This window comes from Elephantulus edwardii, unplaced genomic scaffold, assembly GCF_000299155.1.
Source record: "Elephantulus edwardii isolate Elephantulus edwardi_28Jun2011 unplaced genomic scaffold, EleEdw1.0 scaffold00224, whole genome shotgun sequence".
Taxonomy (NCBI): domain Eukaryota; kingdom Metazoa; phylum Chordata; class Mammalia; order Macroscelidea; family Macroscelididae; genus Elephantulus; species Elephantulus edwardii.
Genome location: NW_006399974.1, coordinates 4,183,962 through 4,203,817, shown reverse-complemented (window position 1 = coordinate 4,203,817; position 19,856 = coordinate 4,183,962). Strand labels below are relative to the sequence as shown.

The following is a 19,856-nucleotide window of genomic DNA, read 5'->3' as shown; positions in this document are numbered from 1 at the left end:
GATGGCACCTATCAACAACAACAACAATCCATGGACAGAGAATATCTTTCATATACTTGTTTAGATTTACTTCTAGGCATTTTATTATCTTAGATGCTACTTGCTAATGTAATTGTTCTCTGAATTTCCCTTTCATATTTCACATTGTTGAGAATGAAGCCCAACTGATTTTTGCTTGTTGACCTTGTAACAGGCAGCTTTGCTAAATTCCTCTGTTAGCTCTAGAAGCTTTTATATAGCCTCTCTGAGATTTTCTATATATAAGGCTGTATCATGTGCTAGTGGAAATAATTTTACTCCTTTTCTAATCTTAATAAACTTTATTCCTTCTAACCATGTTTGATATGTCTGCTCATCTATCCAAACTATGTATAGAATATAGCAGTAATGTAATGTTCATTACTTTGACATACTATATAGGATGATGTGGCAGGAAAAAGATTCCTAAAATACTTTCTGACCAATCAACTGCCCAGATAATATTTTTTCCCATTTGACTCTCATATAAGAACAGATTCCTACCACACATACTCTCTTCTTCCTAGAAAGATGGTTTTCACACAAGTAACTAACAGTTTCTTTTTTTGGAATAAAGGTAGATTTTCTGCTCTTACTCTAAATGTACTTCAAGAACAACTCAGATAACCACCCAGGCTTAAAAAATGGAGTCTCCAAACATACAGCTCTTTATTTTCCCTGTACCAAACTACCTGGTTAACCAAAGAATTAAACCTTTTAAAGCCTTTTGTTTGTAGGGTAGCTTGTTTTCTGACCAGCGGAATGGTTAAAATGTTCTTATTATCATGTCTGGTTTGTATGTTAATTTGTCTCCAACCCTTTACATCTATGCAACCATTTCCTAACTTAGAAACCTCAGACTTTATAAATAAAAAATGTCACCCCCCCAAAAAAAGTCACCCCAGCCCTTTCTGCAAAGATGGTACATAAAGCGAAGAAGGAAGGCCCTGCCCCTCCCAAAACTGAAGCCAAAGCAAAGGCATTAAAGGCCAAGAAGTCATCCTGAAAGGTATCGACAGCCGAAAAAAAAGAAGATCTGCACGTCACCCACGTTCCAGCAGCCTAAGACGCTGAGATTCCGAAGGCAGCCCAAATACCCCTGGAAGAGCACCCCCAGTAAAAACAAGCTTGACCACTATGCCATCATTAGATTTCCCCTGACCACTGAGTCAGCCATGAAGAAGATAGAAGATAACAACACACTTGTGTTCACTGTGGATGTCAAGGCCAACAAGCACCAAATTAAACAAGCTGTAAAGAAGCTCTATGACATTGATGTGGCTAAGGTCAACACTTTGATTAGGCCTGTTGGAGAGAAGAAGGCCTGTGTTCAACTTGATCCTGATTATGATGCTTTGGATGTTGCCAACAAAATTGGGATCATCTAAGCTGAATCTAGCAGGCTAATTCTAAATAGAAATTTTTCTCACAAAAAAAAAAAAAGTCACCCCAAACCATCAGCATACAGCAACAGTTTTCTGTTGTCATGTCCTCTTTTCTCTACTACCTTATTAAGCAATTAAGAATTGCTTTCTGTTCCACATGTTAGAAACTAGGGGAGAAAGAAGAGGAAGTGTTGGTGGGAAAGTGCTGGTAAGAAGAGTTAATTCCCAAGGAAATTACTCAAGGCAGAGAAATTACTAATTGTGGAGTTGCTGTTGGACATATTCAGGGAATCTCCCATTTTTAGGAAAAGGATCATTGCCCTATTGTCCTGGGCAAGATACTGAGCTTTTTCAGTTTATGTAACAACTGTGTTTCTCCATTGCCTCCCTGCTGTTCCTTATTGAGAGCACTTCCATAGAAAGACTTTGTATGTAGCTAGTTCACAGTAGTCTATCCAGCCTAATTCTGTTACTATTTGTCACCTGTATTCTGCTTCATACTGAGTACTAAAGATAAAGACATGAGCATGAAAGAAGTAGTTATTGCCCTTGTGAGGTCTCTAGTCTAATACCTAATGTGATAAAATGCTGTGTAGTTAATAATACTATATTTCATTTTTAAAAATTGTGAAAACATTTTACTACAGCATGAGCTTTGTAGGTTCTTATTGATTGTACAGTTTTTAAAAAAAAAATCCATTCCATTTTTTATAACAACTAATGAATTTAATATGTTGTTGAGTCATAGACTCATAGCTGACCCTCCAGTGGGTTATCAGAGTCAGTAAATCCCATGGGAGGAGAGTGCCCATTTTTCTTTCATAGAGAAACTGGTGGATTTGAACTGTATGTATACCTTTGTGGTGTCAATGAAACTCCTTACCACTAAGACACAGAGCTTCCTACATTTAATATAGGTAGCAATGTTACACAAAAGATTGTCTGTATTTGTTATTATATCCAAATGAGCAAACAATTTTTATTAATTAGAGTTACTTAGGATGAGAAAAGGACTTGAATTCAAGAGTTGACCCCTTTGGTTACACAGAAGTTCTTATACAGCATTGCTAATGTTATTGGATGACTCTGTTCAGTTAGTCTCTGATTCACAATGACTCCATGTACACTAGGATTGAGATCCATTGGATGCTCTGATTTTCAGTAGATTGACAGCTTCATTTTCCTAGCCTGTCTTAGTCTAGAAGCTTTGCTGAAACCTCTTAACTAAAAAGCTAGATGCTTTATAATATCTTTCATGAAAAATTTTAGTAAGGAGGGAAGTTTAACTTAAAAACTATTATCTGAATTGAGGTTTTCTGTGGACTTGTGTTCATTTCATTTCTAACTTTTATGATTTCTGACTCACTTAAAATATATATAATTTTCTCATTGTGATCTCCATTTAAGAGGAACTGCTATATTTTTCTAATCTTTCAGTGGTAGTTTTAACCAGTGTTCAGATCCACTTCCTAAACAACATGCCTCTGGAAACTATGAACTTTGATAAATGTTGATAGTTAAAGAAAAGCTTCAGGCCTTTCATTCACAGGGTTGCTATGTGTCATGCGCCACTCATCAGCAGTCAACAACAACAACAGCAACATATGAGATACCTGGCTAAAAGCAAAGTGTACTGGAAGAGTGTCTGTACTTTACTGACTATGGAAAGGCATTTGACTGTGAGGATCCTAACAAATTATGACTAACATCAGGAAGAATGGGAATCCCAGAACATTTAGTTGTGCTTTTGTGAAACATATACCAAGACCAATAGGATGTTGTGAATAAAAGGGAACACTACATGGTTTAAAATTAGGAAAGTTGTGCATGGCTTTGTATCCTTTCTCTGTACCTATTTAATCTGTATGCTGAGCAAATCATTTGAGAAGCTGAACTCTATGAAGAAGAATGTGGCATCAGGGTTGGAGGAAGACTCATCAATAACCTTCATTGTGTAGATAATGCAGCCTTCATAATGGATTACATGGCAACATCATGATACATGGAGAAAAGATTGAAACTGTCAACAGCTTCATCTTAGTTGGATTAACAGTCAGTACACTTAGTATCAGCAGTCAAGAGATCAGGAGATGTATTTCACTGGAAAAGCCTATAGTTTTGGACCCCTCCACATTTTGTGGAGCAGTAGTGTCAGTTTGAGGACTAAGGCACACATGATTCAGGCCATGATCATTTCAGTCATTTGCTGTGCATCTGAGAGCTGGACAGTGAATGATGATAGAAGAAGAATTGATGCCTTTGAGTTGTGGTATTGGAGAATAATACTAAATATCCTGTGAACTGCCAAAAGAGCAAACAAATAAGCCTTGGAGAGGTGCAATTAAAGTGCTCCTTGCAGGCAAAGATGATAAAGCTTTGTCTCACATACTTTGTGCTTGGTCTCACATATATTGGGCATGATGCTAGGAGAGGTTATTCCTTGGAGAAGGACATTATGCTTGGTAAGGGAGAGAGACAGTGTGGTGTTAACAGTTGGCTTTCTAGCCACTACATTCTCCAGTCCCTCTGCTCTCCAACTATACCTTACCTGTAAACGTATGGTCTTGCAAATATTCAACAGCTGTGGGACTAGCTTAAGAGAGCAAGACTAGCACTGAGTAGCAAGACTTGAAGGAGACTGGAGTAAGACTCTGGTGAGAGTAAGACTCTAGTGGTGAGACCCTGGTGATGGTGGTGGAGAAACTGGCAAAGTATAACCCCAGGAGCCCTGAGATAAAGGCCACAGTTAAAGGTTTTGCTCTTCTTGCCAAATGATAGAACAAAGACCTGACTGTTGAACTGAAATCAGAGCCTGGACTAATTGGGAAATTGTACCTTGGGACTTTTGGTTTAAAACCTAGACTTGCATCAGGTGATATTCTTTGCCTCCACCTCTCTGAAGCTTACTTCCTAGTAAACCCCAGTCTCACTTTCGTTACCACAGTCTGTGAGTCAACAATAAATAAACGAACCTCTTGCCACTAGTGTGGTTCTAGAGACACTCTATTTCTGCTTTGAAGCTGTGAGGGGCTGTGCTCCTCTAGCCATTTCAGAGACGCTGATGGCCCTGACTTCCACACCCCAATCCCATTTTCTGCTCTTTAAACAAACAGCAAAGGAGAAGACGACCCTCAACCAGATGGCTTGACACAATGACTGCAGCAGTGGACTTGAATGTGTCAGAGATTGTGAGGATAGCACAGGATAGGACAGTGTTCAGATCTGTTGTTCATAGGGTTACTATGAGTCATACTCAATTTGACAGCACTTGGCAACAACATATTAGGTACGTGGCATATATAAAAGTAGTGTAAAGCACTATGTCTACCTTCAAGTAGTTTGTAGCATTGTTGGGGAGATAACACTTACAAGATAAGCACTACTAAGACAAGACTGAGATTAGATTAGTCCTTGGGTACAGAAGATGCCATCTGAAGCAGTTAGCTGTATGCTAGAGTCATCAGGAAAGGTTTCCTGGACTTCATAAGAATTTGTTATTGTATCTCTACAGTATGCAATGTTTTATTCCAAAACAGCAGCCAGTGGCTTTTTCAAAAAACTATATCATAACACTCTGCTACTTAAACCCTCCAGTGCCCTTCTTCTTGGCTTTGAGTCAGAATTAATGTTCTTTACTAAATGACCCAACTCTGCTCTCCTGTCTTCTCATTTTCTCCCTTCCCTGATTCTGGAGCCTTCAGAATGGTTTCTAGCTGTTCCCCAAACAATACTGACTCTTCTGTACCTTCATAGTCATCTTCCTGGAATACTGTCTCATATCTCTGCATAGCTCCCTCCCTCAAATAGCATCAATAATACCTTTCTGAAAAGAAAGGTCTTGTTTTGAATTATACTCTTAACCTCCTCTAGCACTTCTTGGTTTTTTTCCACAGCACTGTGAAAGGAATGATTTCATTTTTATTTTTTTTTCATCTTAGCACTTTTATTACCTGACTTCTTTATTATGGTTGTAGACTATAATTTGGAAGCAGGAGTTACATCTACTTCCTAAAAAAACTCTGGAAAACTCTATGAACTTTGGGAAATGATGACAGTTATAGAAAGGCTTCAGGCCTTTTGTTCATGGGGTCGCTATGAGTTGTGCTCAGCTCAACGGTAATCAATAACAACAACTTCCATAATAACAGAAGTACTATTCTGTTTTGTTCATGGGTATATCCTTAGTATCTAGAATGATGCTTCTTGTTATTATTGTTATGTGCTGTCAAGTTGCCATCGGCTTATAGCAACCTTATGTACAATAGCTCTGAACCCTGACCTATCCTGAGCGAATCTCACTGTCTCCAGCATACCTATCCTATTACCCCAGTTACTGTATCAATCCATCTCATCCAGGGTCCTTCTCTTCTATGCAGTTCCTCTACCCTTCCAGGCATGATGTCCTTCTTCATGGCTTGTAGAAACCCACAAAGTATTTTTGTGGGTGACAAAATGAGTGACTAGGTAGAAGGAAGAAATGAGAATGACATTCTAGTTATGAAAAATGAACAAAGGCATATAAGGAAAAATAGCAATAAACATATGTAGGATGATGTAGAAGAGACAGACTTAACTTTAACAAATGGCCCCTTATTTGAGAATAGTTGAAAATAAAGTTAGATTGATAAAGTGATAGGCAAAGGAGTTTGGGCTTGATACCAACATAAATATTAAGAGTTATTCAGGATTTCAAGAGGAGTGAGCTTACAAATGATGTTTTAGGACTATCAGCTGAGAAATTATATGGAAGATATATCAAAATGGAGAGATTAAAATAGTTAAGTATAAGGCTTCCAGAATGATAGAAGTAAGAATATTAGAACAGGAACCCAGCTGGACAATTCTAGGGTTTGCAAGGGTTGCTGAAATAAAAAGCTTTGGTTCTCCTTCCATTCTGCCTTACAAAATAATGCTTAACCTCCAGGGTGCCTTTAAAATGAGCAGCTGCTGAAGGAAAAATCAGATGGTCACATATGTTATCTTGGGCCATACTCATTGATAATTTTTACCTAGTTTGGTAAACTGGAAACTTGAGCAACCATGATTGTATATTTAATGTGTATCTGTTTCTCTGTAGTAATAAATTATTGATTATGGAGATAGTAAAGATCTTCTATAAGTACATTATTAATTTGTAAATATTCTTAATAATGGTAATATCAATTTGAGAACGTCTTAACTACTTGAGTTTGAAATCTAAAGAATATCTAGAATTAAAAATTTTATGTAATTCTTACCAGTAAAGTTTTAAATTGTTTTCACTCCTTAATCTTCAGCTGTAATTTTAACATTTTTATTTCCTGCTTACTTTATTTAGTGTGACATAATCATAAAATGTTTAGATCCTAGTCTCTGTATCTTCTTTTTTTAATTAATATTATTCTAGATATCTACATTTACTGTTGTTGTTGTTGTTGTTGTTGAGTATCATCAGTTCAGATCTGACCCATAGCTGACCCTCCAGTGCGTTTTCAGAAGCAATTAATCACAAGGGAAGAATTTGCCCATCCTTCTCCCAGAGAACAGCTGGTGGACTTGATTGAACCATGTGCTTTCAGGATGACAGTGCAATTTCCTACCACTAGGCCACCAGATCTCCCTACATTTACTTTTAGATACCTGTAGCAGATTGCAAATTTAAGTTTAATCTTTTTACTGTTTCATTCTATTTCAGATTTGGTGTGAAGAAGAAGCCAATTTACATTAATGTCATAAGGGACCCTATTGAAAGACTAGTTTCTTATTATTACTTTTTAAGATTTGGAGATGATTATAGACCAGGGTTACGGAGACGAAAACAAGGAGACAAAAAGGTAATACTTTTGTTTTAATCTTTTGATAAAGTTAGGGGTTTTTTTTTTATTCATTCCAATGAACATTTACAGAGATTTTGGATTTCCATTCATTCTTTGTTGCACTTTTCTCCCTCAACCCCACCCAGTTTGCTCTTCTCTTTGAAAAGTAAAAGAAAAATTCCTTCATTGGTATACAATCCCCCCGCACCCCCCTACCCTAACCCCGAGTAAACTCCACTCTGCAACCTTCATTCCGGACTCTTATGATAATCATAATGCCCTATAATGCTTTAAAACTGTTCTCTCCCTTGTCTGTTTCAATGCAGTATACATAATTCGTCCAGTTTTTCTCATTCTTACCCCAACACTGATGTCAGTCCCATTCTACAGCAGTGGCACTATGCAGTGTTTGTCCTTTTGTGACTGAGATATTTCACTCAGCATAATGTTTTCGAGGGTCACCCATTTTGAATAATCTTGCGTGAGGTCCTTGTCTTTCAATGTAGCGTAGTATTCCGTTGAGTGAATATAAAACAGCTTTGCTATCCATTCATTTGTTGATGGGCACTTAGGTTGTTTCCAACTCCTTGCAATTGTGAGAGCTGTGATAAACATGGGTGTGCATATATCTGCTTGGATGCCGGTTATGGTCTCTTTAGGGTATATTCCCAGTAGTGGAATTGCTGGGTCAAATAGTAACGCTATTTGCAACTATTTGAGAAAGTGCCACACCGCTTTTCACAGTGTTTGCACCATTTTACAGTCCCACCAACAGTGAATAAGGGTTCCAGTCTCTCTACAACCTCTCCAGCATTTGTTGCTTGCTGTTCTGTTAAATTTTACTAGTCTTACTGGGGTGAGATGATATCTCATAGTTGTCTTGATTTGCATCTCTTAGAGCTAGAGATTTTGAACATTTCTACATGTACTTGTTGGCCATCTGAATGTCTTCTTTGGTGAAGTGTCTGTTCATATCCTGTGCCCATTTTTCTACTGGATTATTTACCCTTATTTTGTTGTGGTGCTCAAGTATTTTATAAATTCTAGATAAAAGTCCCTTATCTGGCATGTCATTACCAAATACTTATTCCCAGTCTGTGGCTTCCCTTTTCACCCCGTTGGAGAAGTTTTTGGATGTGCATAGGGATTTGATTCTTAGAAGGTCCCATTCATCTCTTTTATCTTCTCCTGGTAGTAGATTGTTCAGGATACTTGGAAGGCTGTTTAAGTTGTGGATTAGGACTACTAGAGTTCTTCCAAGCTTTTCTTTAATGAAGTTTATAGTCCTTGGTTTTAGTCCTAGATCCATGATCCACCTTGAGTTGGTTTTTGTATATGGCGTGAGGTATGAATCTTGCTTAAGTCTTCTGCAGATAGTTTTCCAATTTTGCCAGCACCATTTGTTAAAAAGGCTGTAGTTTCCCCACTTAACTGATAAAGTTAGGATTTTTTAAAAATAAACAGTTGTTGTTTTGTGTCATCAGCTTGTCCACAACTCATAACAACCCTATGTACAGTAGCTCTGAACCCTTTCCTGTCCTGAGCCAGAGTCATGGCTCTAACACACCTAATCCCATTGCCCCAGTTACCTTGTCAATCCATCCTATATGGGGTTTTCCTCTCCTGAGCTGTCCCTCCACCCTTCCAGTCATAATGTCCCTCTCCATGGATGAGTCCCTCCTGACCACATGCCCAAAGTATATGAGATGGAACTTCAGAATCTTTGCCTACAAGGAGAAACTTGGTTTCACCCTCTCCAAGACAGACATGTTTGTTCTCCTGGCAGTTTGTGGTATGTTCAGTATTCTTCTCCAGCAATCCAACTCAAAGGCATAAATTCTTCTTTAATTAGTAGACTTCTTTAATTTGTCCTTGATTATAAATATGTTGTTGGTTTTCAGTCAGATATTATTTACTGTTGATTTGGAAAAAATAGAATGATTTAAGGAAGCAAAGGTATGTACAGTTAAAATTGATATCTTGGAGCGTGCATACTTTTTTGGTTTATTTCTTTTTAGTAGACTTACTCTTTTTGGACCCTTTTACGTTTACAGAAAAATACGTACAGAATGCCAGTATATCTTTTCATCCTTTTTCCCACTACACACATTTTACATTATTTCAGCACACATATTATCACTGATGAGCCAATATTGATAACATTATTATTATTATAAATTAATGTCTTTAGTTTATTTTCGAGTTCTCTGTGTTGTACAGCCGTGGGAGTTTTGACAGATAAGTAATGCCATGTGCTCACTATTAAAGTACTATACATAAGATGATCTATCACTTTTTTTATTGTTTAAAAATATTTTATCCCTATTTTCTATCGGATCATTATAACTGTTCATTATTATGATATATGTATGTGTGTCATTTGAGTGTTGTGGCTTTTGGTTTTTAACTTTGTTTGTTTGTTTGTTTGTTTTGAAGATGGCAAGTTGTATTAATATGTGATCATCAATGTAAAGACACCATTTTGGTAAAACAACTACTTTTCAAACGAGAATAGTGATTGAACAGGGTTTTTGTAAGGTTCAGATTTATATTGTCAGAGTATCACTTCTTTTTCTTAAATGTCTAGTTGGAACTGACTCAGTTGACATGTTTTCCAAGGAAGATGAAATTATTGACAGCTTCAATCTTTTCTCCATCTATCATAATGTTGACTATTGGTCCTGTATTGAGGATCTTTGTTTTCTTGATGTTGAGATATAATCCATACCAAAGGCTGTAGTTCCTGATCTTCTGCAACAAGCATTCATAACCTCATTTTTAGCAAGTGAAGTTGTGTCATCTGCATAATGCAAGTTGTTTATGCATCTTTCTTCAATCCTGATGACATGTTCTTCTTCCTAGAGTCTGGCTTCTCAGATTATTTGCTCAGCATACATATTAGGTATGGAGAAAGGATACAACACATCTTTCCTGATTTTAAACCATGCAGTGTTTCCCTGTTCTGTTTGGACAATGGCTTCTTGAACTAGGTATAGGTTTCGTATTAGCAAAATTGAATGTTCTGGGATTCTCATTCTTCTCAATGTTAGCCATAATTTATTATGATCCACATAGTCAAATACCTTTGCATAGTCAATAAAACAGAAATAGATATTTCTTCTGGTGTACTTTGCTTTTAGTCAGGACACATCTGACATCAGCAATGATTTATATCCCTGGTGTCATGGTCTCTTTTAAACCCAGCATGAACTTCTGGTAGTTCCTTATCAGTGTACTGCTCTAGCCATTTTTTTAATGATCTCCAACAGTATTTTGCCTACATGAAATATTGGTGATTTTCTTCAACAATTTTCACATATTGTTAGATCACCTTTCCTGTACAAAATTCTGTCATGCATTCTTCAGCCTCATTTCTTCAAGCAAGGCTGTATTTTACAGTTAGAAATTCTGCTTTGTTTCCAACTTTTGCATTCTAATCACCAATTATTATTGTTTTTTAATCTTATGTTTGATCAATATCAAACCATGAAAGTTGGTAGAATTATACGTTTCTTACTATGTCTTTCATAGTGGTTTCATATATTTGAACAATAGTTGTAATAACAGGGCTTTCTTGTATGTGTACATGTCTCCTGTCACTCATAGCATTATACTTTAGGATACATCTTGAAATATTCTTTTTGACTATGAATGCAACACCTTTCTTCCTCAGTTTTTCATTCCTGCCTTAGTAGATCATATGATTGATTGTGTGAATAAAAAACTAGCCTATAGCTATCCATCTAAGCTTATTAATGCCTAGAATATCAGCCTTTCTGCATTCCATTTTTTTAATATTCAATTTTTAAATTCATAATTTTTACATTTCATGTACCAGTTACTAATGAATATTTGCAGCTGTTTCTCCTCATTTTGCGTCCTACCACATCAGCAAAGGAAGATTCTTCACTGAGTGGTAACTTTACTCCATCCACATGACCATAGTGCACTCCATTTGAGGAGGCAGCTCCAGGTGCGTTTTTAGTGCCTTTCTACCTGAAGGGCTCATTTTCTGGCACCGTATACAACAGAGTTCTTCCATTATCCATAGGGCTTTCAAAGACCTGTTATTTCAGAAGTGAATGGTCAGTATTGCTTTAGTCTGGTTGCTGTTGTTATTAGGTATCATTGAGTCATGTATAGTGACCCTGTATCCTGTGCCATTCTCATTCTCTTTTTCAAACTTGAGCCCATTGCCGTAATTACTACATCAGTCCATCCCATTGAGGGTCTTCCACTCTTTCGCTCATCCTCTTCCTTTCCAAGTTTGAGATCTCTTTTCAAGAAATTCCCACTTCTAACAACATGCACGAAGTATGTGAGACGAAGCTTAAGCATCCTGGCCTCTAAAGAGCTCTCTGGTAGCCTACTGGTAAGAAGCTGCTCTGCAATATCAAAGGCATATGGTTAGAATCCACCAGCTGCTGCACAGGAAGAAGGACAGGTGCTTTCCTCTTAACACAGTTAACTGCCTCTGAAAACTATGGTCAGCTGTGGATTGTTTGCAACTTGTGACAGCAAACATCAAGGGCAGTATGCAAAAAACAAAGTATTTGACATTTCCCAAACCTTTCTTCCCTTATAAGATCAACTGAAAGCCTGCTGGAGGGACAGCTGTGACTTATTTCCAACTTGACAACAGAGAAGCACTTTAAAAGACATTTTTTTAAATAGAAGACTTGTAAGAGTCTTTTAAAATTGACCATCTCCTCCTCTGTGATTTACAGCCTCTACAAACCACAGGAGGCTCAGCTATGGGTAGGTTGGAATTTGATGGCACACTACTACAATCTCAGTTTGCGTTTGATTTGTTTTTGAAAATTCTAAATCTGAAAATGAATTAACATGTCAGTCACCAAAAATTGTTGAGCACCGCTACCCCAGTTACACTTAACATTTGTCTTCGCTGATGTCACTTTATATTTTTAACTTGACATTCTTCTTTAGTTGTTATTGCTATTGTGTGCTATCAAGTCAGAACTAACCCATAACTGGCCTTCCAGTGGGTTTTCAGGAATAGTTAATCACATAAGAGATTTCCCATCCTTCTCCAGCAAAGTAGCTGGTGGATTTGAGCAGTGTACCTTCAGGATTTCAGTGCAGTTTCTTACCACTAGGCCACCATCATCTCCAACTCATAGCAGCCCTGTGGACACCAGAACAAAACCGTGCCCAGTCCTTTATCCCGCACAATCCCTTGAGCCCATTGTCACAATCACTGTGCGACCGAGCTTGTTGAAGGTCTTCATCTCTTACACCTATCTACTGGCTTCCCAAGCATTGTTTCCTCCCACTTCATAATTTAAATAGTACTTTTTAATAAATAAAGAGGGCAGTTTTTTTACCATTATTTTCTTTTAAAATCCCTAAAAGAATTATTTTGAACAGTGATCCCAGAATAAGCAATATATATCTACCTGATAATCTTTATAAATTGTAAAGGTAAATTTAAAAAGGTTGAAAATATCCTTGTTTTTGTCACTCATACCTTAGATTCTCCCCCTTCCCGCCCCACAGAGGCTTAGGTTTCCATTTTCATAGCTTCAGTTACTCACTATGTAATACTGAAAATCTTCTATGTGTATCTTCAACCCAATTTTTTTTTCTTTTATCCTTCTCTTTTTTGTTGTTGCTGTGATTTTAATGAAGATTTACAGAAAAGTTGGATTTTCATTCATTCGTTGTTGCACATTTTCCTCCCTAACCACCCTGCCAGTTCCCAGATCTGGTGTAATTTTCTTATTTTTGTAATGGATCTGTTCAGGTGTTTCATTTCATTCTTTGTCAGTTTAGGTAGGTTGTGAGTTTCTAAGTATTTTTCCATTTCCTCTAGGTATTTGTATTTGAGTATAGTTTTCATAATATTCCTTTATTTACATTTTTATTTCAGTTGGTTCTGTTATAAAATTGCCCTTTCCATCTTGTATTCAGATTATTTGTGTCTTTTCTCGCTTTCTTTGTTAGTTTTGCTAGTGATTGGTCGGTTTTATTGACTCCTGGTCCAACTCCTGGTCTTGTTGATGCTTTCAATTGTTTTTCTGTTTTCTGTTTCATTTAATTCTGCCCACATTTTTATACTTTTTTTTTAAGAGGGTGTCAAGTTTTCTTGCTCTTTTTTTTTCAACTTGTTGGAGATGTTGGGTTAAACAATCAGTTATTTTCCTTCCCTTTTGTTCTGTTTCCTTATTGCTATAAATTGACATCTGATTATTGCTTTGGCTGTTTCCTAGAAATTTGGGTAATTTGAGTTTTCATTGTCATTTGTTTCAAGAAACTTTTTTATTTCATTTTTTATTTCTTCTTGTACCCAGTCGTGTTCAAGCAAGTTGTTGTTCAGCTTCCAAATGTGTGATTTTTTTCTCCTTTATTCTCTTGTTAGTAATCCATAGTTTTGTAGCATTGTGGTCTGAGAAAATGCTTTGTATTATTTCCATAGTTTCTAATTTATTGATGCTTACTTTGTGACCTAAAATATGATCTGTTCTGGAGAATACTCTATGCACATTGGAGATTCTTCTACTGTGCTTTTTTGGGGGTACATTAACCTTTAATATCTATGAGAGCAAGTTGGTTTATTGTGTGGTTCTATTCTTTAGTGTCTGTGTTGAGTTTCTTTCCAGTAGTTCTATCTTTTTGGGGGAGTGGTGTATTAAAGTCTCCTATTACTATTGTTGTTGTTGTCAGCAACAATGACATAGAGAAAGTTTTGTTGGCCTAGTAGATAGAAAGTTATGTTACCAAGCCAAAGGAGGTTTATTTTCCTCTGTGGTCCAGCCTGGTTTGGTTTTTTTTGTTGTTGTTTTGTTTGTTTGTTTAGTTGGTTTTGGTTTTTTGTCAAACTATGCTTCTAAGTGGTATAGCACTGGTCTGTCCATTTGCTGTACAGAGGTCACTCGTGGTTGCTGTGGTACTAAACACTGTGACATGTGATGCTTCAAACGTGATAATGGTTACCCACAGCAGACAGTGTTTGGTAGAGCCCTCGATTAAAACAAACTTGGAAGCTGGAGTTGCATCCACTTCTGAACTAGCTTGCCTCCCTCCGGAAACTCTATGAACTTGAAGAACCAATGAAAGTTACACAAGTGTTAAGTTCTTTTGTTCATAGGGTTGCTATGAGTCATCTACGACTCAACGGCACTTAACAAAAACAACAACTACTACTATTGTGGTGTTGTCTTATTTCTTTTTTTAGTTCAGTTAATGTGTGTTTTATATATTTTTCAGCTCTACCATTTGGTGCATAATATTTATTATGGCTATGTTATATTGACCCTTTAAGAATTGTAGTTGTTGTTGCTGTTGTGGTGGTGGTGGTGGCGGCAGTGTACCATAGAGTCAGAACTGACCAATAGTTGACCCTCCAGCGGATTTTCAGAAACTGTTATATCATATGGGAGGAAATTAACCATCCTTCTCCTGTGTAGCAGCTGGTGGCCTCGAACCCTGTGCCTTTGAGATCACAGTGCAGCCTCTTGCCAATTGTGCATAATATTTATTATGATTATGTCCTCTTGTTCTATTGACTCTTTAAAGCATTATATCACATACAAGCATAATGCTGCTAAGATTATCCAGAAACGATTGGAACAGTACATTGACAGCAACCAGAGTGACAAACTGGGTTTAGAAGAAACCATAGCACTAGAAAAGTCATTGCCAATGTCAGATGGATCTTGACAGAAAGCAAAGAGTACCAGAGGGGTATCTATCTGTGTTTCGTTGATTATGCGAAAGCATTTGACTTGTTATTGATCAGAACTAATTATGATTGATGTTGATAATGAGAATCCGAGAACACTTGATAGTGCTTATGCAAAACCTATGCTTACACCAGGAAGCAGACCTCCAAACAGAGCAGGGAAACACTGCATGGTTCAAAATCAGGAAGGGAGTGCATCAGGGATGTGTTCTGTCTCCATAACTTTTCAAATCTATATGCAGAACAGATCTTTAGGGAAGCTAGGCTTTATGAGAAGGAATGTAGTATCTAGATTGGAGGAAGACTCTTCAACAACCTATATTACGCACATGACACAACCTTGCTTACTGAAACCAAGAGTGATCTGAAGCACTTGCTTCAGAAGATCAAGGACTGTAGTATTCAATATGGATTAAAGCTCAACATCAAGAAGATAAAAATTTTCACCACTGGGCCAATTGGCAGCACCCTAATGGATGGAGAAGAGACTAACATTAACAGTTACAGTTTGCTCAGCTCCACCATCAAAACTCTTTGCACCAGCAGTCAGGAAATTAAAAGATGGATTGCATTAGGCAAATCTGCTGTCAAGGACCTTTCCAGAGGATTGAGAAGCAGTGATATTAGTCTAGAGACTAAGGTGCACCTGATGCAGGCCATGGTCTTCACAATAAGTTGTTATGCATCAGAAAGCTAGAAAGTGAATAAGGGTAATTGAAAAATAATTGATGCCTTTGAATTGTGGTGCTGGAGAAGAGTCTTAAACATAGAAAAGCAAATAGGTAAAGAAAACAAATAGATCTGGCTTGGAGGGGGTGAAACCAAGTTTCTCCTTGGAGGCTAGGATTTTGAAGCTCTGTCTCGCATACTTTGGGCATTTGACCATAACAGACTGATCCTTGGAGAAGGACATCATGCTTGGATGGGTGGAGAGACAGCACAGGAGAGGAAGACCTGGATGAGATGAATTGATAGAATAACTAGGGCAATGTGAGTCGCTGTGTCAGAATCAGTGACAGGACAGGCTTGAGAGCTGTTGTACATAGGGTTGCTATGAGTCACAGGTGACTTAATGACATATAACTACAATAACTGTGACCTCCATTGTCATTTATGATGGTTTTTATGCCAACATTATTTTATCACAATAATAACGCTATTCCTGCTTTTTTCTGGTTGCCATTGCTTGGCATATTTTTTTCCCTACCCTTTTATTTTTAGGCTTTCTTTATCTTTACTTTTCATGTATGCCTCTTGTAGACAACATATTGATAGGGTTTGGTGGTTTTTTTCCAATCTGCTACTTTTTTTCATCTTCACTTCATTTAAACCATTCACATTCAGTCTAATTATTGAGATGCAAGGTTGTAATCGCTGCCATTTTGTTGAGTTCTTTTTAGTGTTGTTGCTGGTTACTTTGGTCCATCCTGCTTTCTGTGGTACCTCTGTGAGAAGGACTTCCCTCAGTAATTCCTGCAACACTGCTCTTGTTTTACAAACTCCCTTGGGTTCTGCTTTTCTGAGAATATCATGATATTTCTGTCATATTTGTTGGACAGTTTTGTTGGGTACAGTATTCTGGGTTTACATTTGTATTCTTTGAATATTTGATACGTGTCATTCTACTGTCTTCTCACTTGCATGATTTCTGCTGAAATAATGACACTTAATTTTATTTGCTCTTCCTTATACTCTTTGTTTCTCCCTATCTGCTTTCAAAATTCTTTCCTTATCTTTCGTTCTGGTAAATTTGGCTATGATATGCCTTAGTGTTTTTCTTTTGAGGCCTATTTTATATGAAGTTCACTCAGCTTCTTGCATATATATTCTCTTATTCTTCATTATTCCTGGAAAGTTTTCTTCTAGTAATTCTGCCACAAGTTTCTCTGTGCTTTTACTTCTTCCTGTTCTGGAATTCTGATTTTGTGCATGTTATTCTTCTTAATGATGTCCTACATTATTCTTAGGCTTTCTTCTTTTTCCTTCATTTTTTATTCTTTTTGTTCTAGCAGACCAGTGCTTAGAATTCTCTCTTCTAATTTGCTTGTTCTTTATTCCATCTCTTCAGCTCTGCATATATGTCCCTCCAACATGTTGACACATCTAAATAATGATCCCCATATTCTGGATTGTGGCTTTTTATTTTTCCAGATCCTCTAGTGCCTCAGTTGTTTTATCTGCATTGTCTTGGATTGTGTTCTAAAGTTTCTCTTGGCTTTTGCTTGCAGAGTACTGTAATTCTTCGAGTTTGTCTTTCACCCACTGAAAATATTCAATTACTGTCCTCTTGAATTCTCTGTTAGAAAGTTCCATCAGACTTTCTGGCTTCAGGAAATCCATTGGTTCTGTATTTAGAACACCTTTTTGGGGTGACATTTTGTTTAGATTTTGTGTAGTGTGTGAGGTAGTCTGCTTCTTCGCTGTCATTGCTGTGATAGAATGTTTTATGCCTGGGGTGTTAGTAGCAGGCCCTTGGACTGATAACCTTGGCTCAAGAGCTCACTACTCCAGAAGAGGGAAGGGCAGCTCTCTGTGCCTGAATTTCTCTCTTATCCTTTGACTCAAGGGAAGACTTCCTTCAGTTAGGGATAGAGATGGCCTGTGAATTAGCAGGCTTCTCAGCCAGGCAACTCACACAGGTCTAGTGGGTCCCCAGCTCAAGTACTGGTTTTGAGAAAGGCCAGGGGTACTGAGGTGGTTTGGGAAGTAAATGATTTCACATGTGATATTGATGTTCCTGGCACAGAACAGTAGTGGGTCTGTCTCCACACTACAGGGCTTCAGCCCAGTTTTTTGAGGTCCCATCCGGAGTGTCTGATCGTGTGTTGAACATTCACACTTGCTTGTCAGTCATGCATATACAGTTTAATATTCCAGAATTGATTTATATTGTACCCTGCCCCTTCTAAATTCTTCTCATGCCATCATTCTCTATATGCCCCTACTTGCTCATCCCAGTCAGCTTGTCCTCTTTCTAGTTTTCTGCAAGAAAGGTGATTTCTTTCAACAAAAGAAGGAAAATGAGGAAGAGTAAATTGTAATAGAGTTAAAGAGAGAGAGAATATGAGTTCAAGCCAGACCTGACTCTGAGCCATGTGTATGTCCATAGGGAGTTATGTCATAACCCAAAGACAGTACCCCTGTATGTTCAGGTCCACCAGTAGCTCCACTGAACAGGATCCGCTTTGAGTTGGCCCTTGGTTTCCATTAAAAATTGGTTTGTTTTGTTCTGTTTTGTTTTGGGAACAAACATTTGGTAATACCATCTCAGACAAGTCTCGTAACGCAAGTTTATATAATACTCCTGGGCATCTCCACAAGAAAAAGACTGATAACCCAATTACAAAAATAGGTAAAAGACATGGAAAGAATTTTCACAGAGGAAGATATTCGAATGGCTATCAGACACATGAAGAAATCCTAAAAATAACTGGCAATAAGGGAGATGCAATTCAAAACCACAGTGAGATACCATCTCACTCCTATAGCAGTAGCAAAGTTTAACAGGACAGCAAGTAATAAATTTTGGAGAGGATGTGGTGAGATAGGAACATTGTTGGTGGTACAACCACTCTGGAATGCAGTTTGGCACTTCCTCAAAAAGCTGAAAATAGAAATTCCATATGACCCAGCTATTCCACTGCTTGGAATATATACCTTGAGAAAATGAGAACTGAGGCACAATGGAGACTTATACACCAATGTTCATAGCAGCGTTATTCACCATCATAAGAACATGGAAACAGCCTAGATGTTCAACCACAATTGAGATTGAGAAATTGTGGTACATTCACACAATGGAATACTATGAAGCATTCAGGAACAATGATTTTCTAAATTATTACCTAGCTTGGGAGGGACTAGAGAACATTATGCTGAGTGAACTAACTCAGTCCCACATGGGCAAATATTGTATAAAACCGTTATTGTAGGATAAGTATGAGGATACAAGTGGGGGGAGTGGATTAATCATAGGGTTGTACAATTTTATGGAGGAGTGAGGGAAATTGGAAGAATCTGGTCTGAAAAACAATGTATTCGAATTTTGTAAATAAACTAGTATAATTAAAAATGTTTTAAAAATTGTATTTTGTACCTCACAAAATAAGCATGAACTTTAAATGAGTTGAAACCATGAGAGTGAATGAAATTATGCTTGGAGAAGATAGACAGCATTTAAAGAACACGAAATGAAAAAGGAGAGAAAGGAGGATACAGACACAAAGCTCAGGCAGAGAAATAGGAAATGTCTACGGCTCTGATGTCAGAGAAAGCAGAAGCAAGCCAGGGGAGTCTTACTGATGGGTGTGAAGAGTCTAATGAAATGAGGATGGAAAATTGCCCTTTAAGTTTAACAGTTGTTACGTGTTACGGAGTTTGTCACTAGAGAGATCACTAATGATTTCAAGGAAAGGACTGAAGTGGAGGAATACAAAGGTTGATAAGTAACTAGTGATGGGGAAATGGAGATTGAGAGGAAAGACTATTCTTGAAATAGAAGTGCCTTTGAAAGAAAAACACCAGGAAATGCTTGCTTCCTCTAAGATGACATCCACTTGGACTTATTTATCTTAAAAGGAAAAAGGATAAAGAGCAGAAACTGGAGGAAATTTCATAGAACAGAGTCTCTGAGAAGAAGATGAGATGATCTTCATAGATAGGAGGAAGAAATACCCCTTCAGAGATGAGAATGAGGGATGGCAAAGGGAAGAAAGCTTTTATCTACACAGGAAGTCCAGGGGCTCCCTCTTTTAGTATCAGAATAGGAAGCAAGGTCATTTGTTGAAAAGGAAAGTTTAGATGTCAATAGAATTCATTAACTTCACTGTACAAATATCAAATTATATTTAAGATTTTTTTAACCTTCAGTTTAGATTACCTAATAATCTATATTATGTAAAAGATATTTTTATATCTCATGCTTTGAAAAATAATTTGTGTCTAATTTCCGAAGAA

The 19,856-nt window shown here is 37.3% G+C and overlaps 1 protein-coding gene across 1 annotated transcript in view; it reads left to right on the top strand.

Annotated features, from left to right (window-relative positions):
* Window positions 1–19,856, top strand: part of HS2ST1 (heparan sulfate 2-O-sulfotransferase 1) — a 282,876-nt gene that overhangs the window by 247,757 nt on the left and 15,263 nt on the right. Inside the window, exon 4 of the mRNA XM_006898224.1 lies at window positions 7,078–7,216. Coding sequence (XP_006898286.1) covers window positions 7,078–7,216 — 139 coding nt within the window. The remainder of the gene's footprint in view (window positions 1–7,077; window positions 7,217–19,856) is intronic.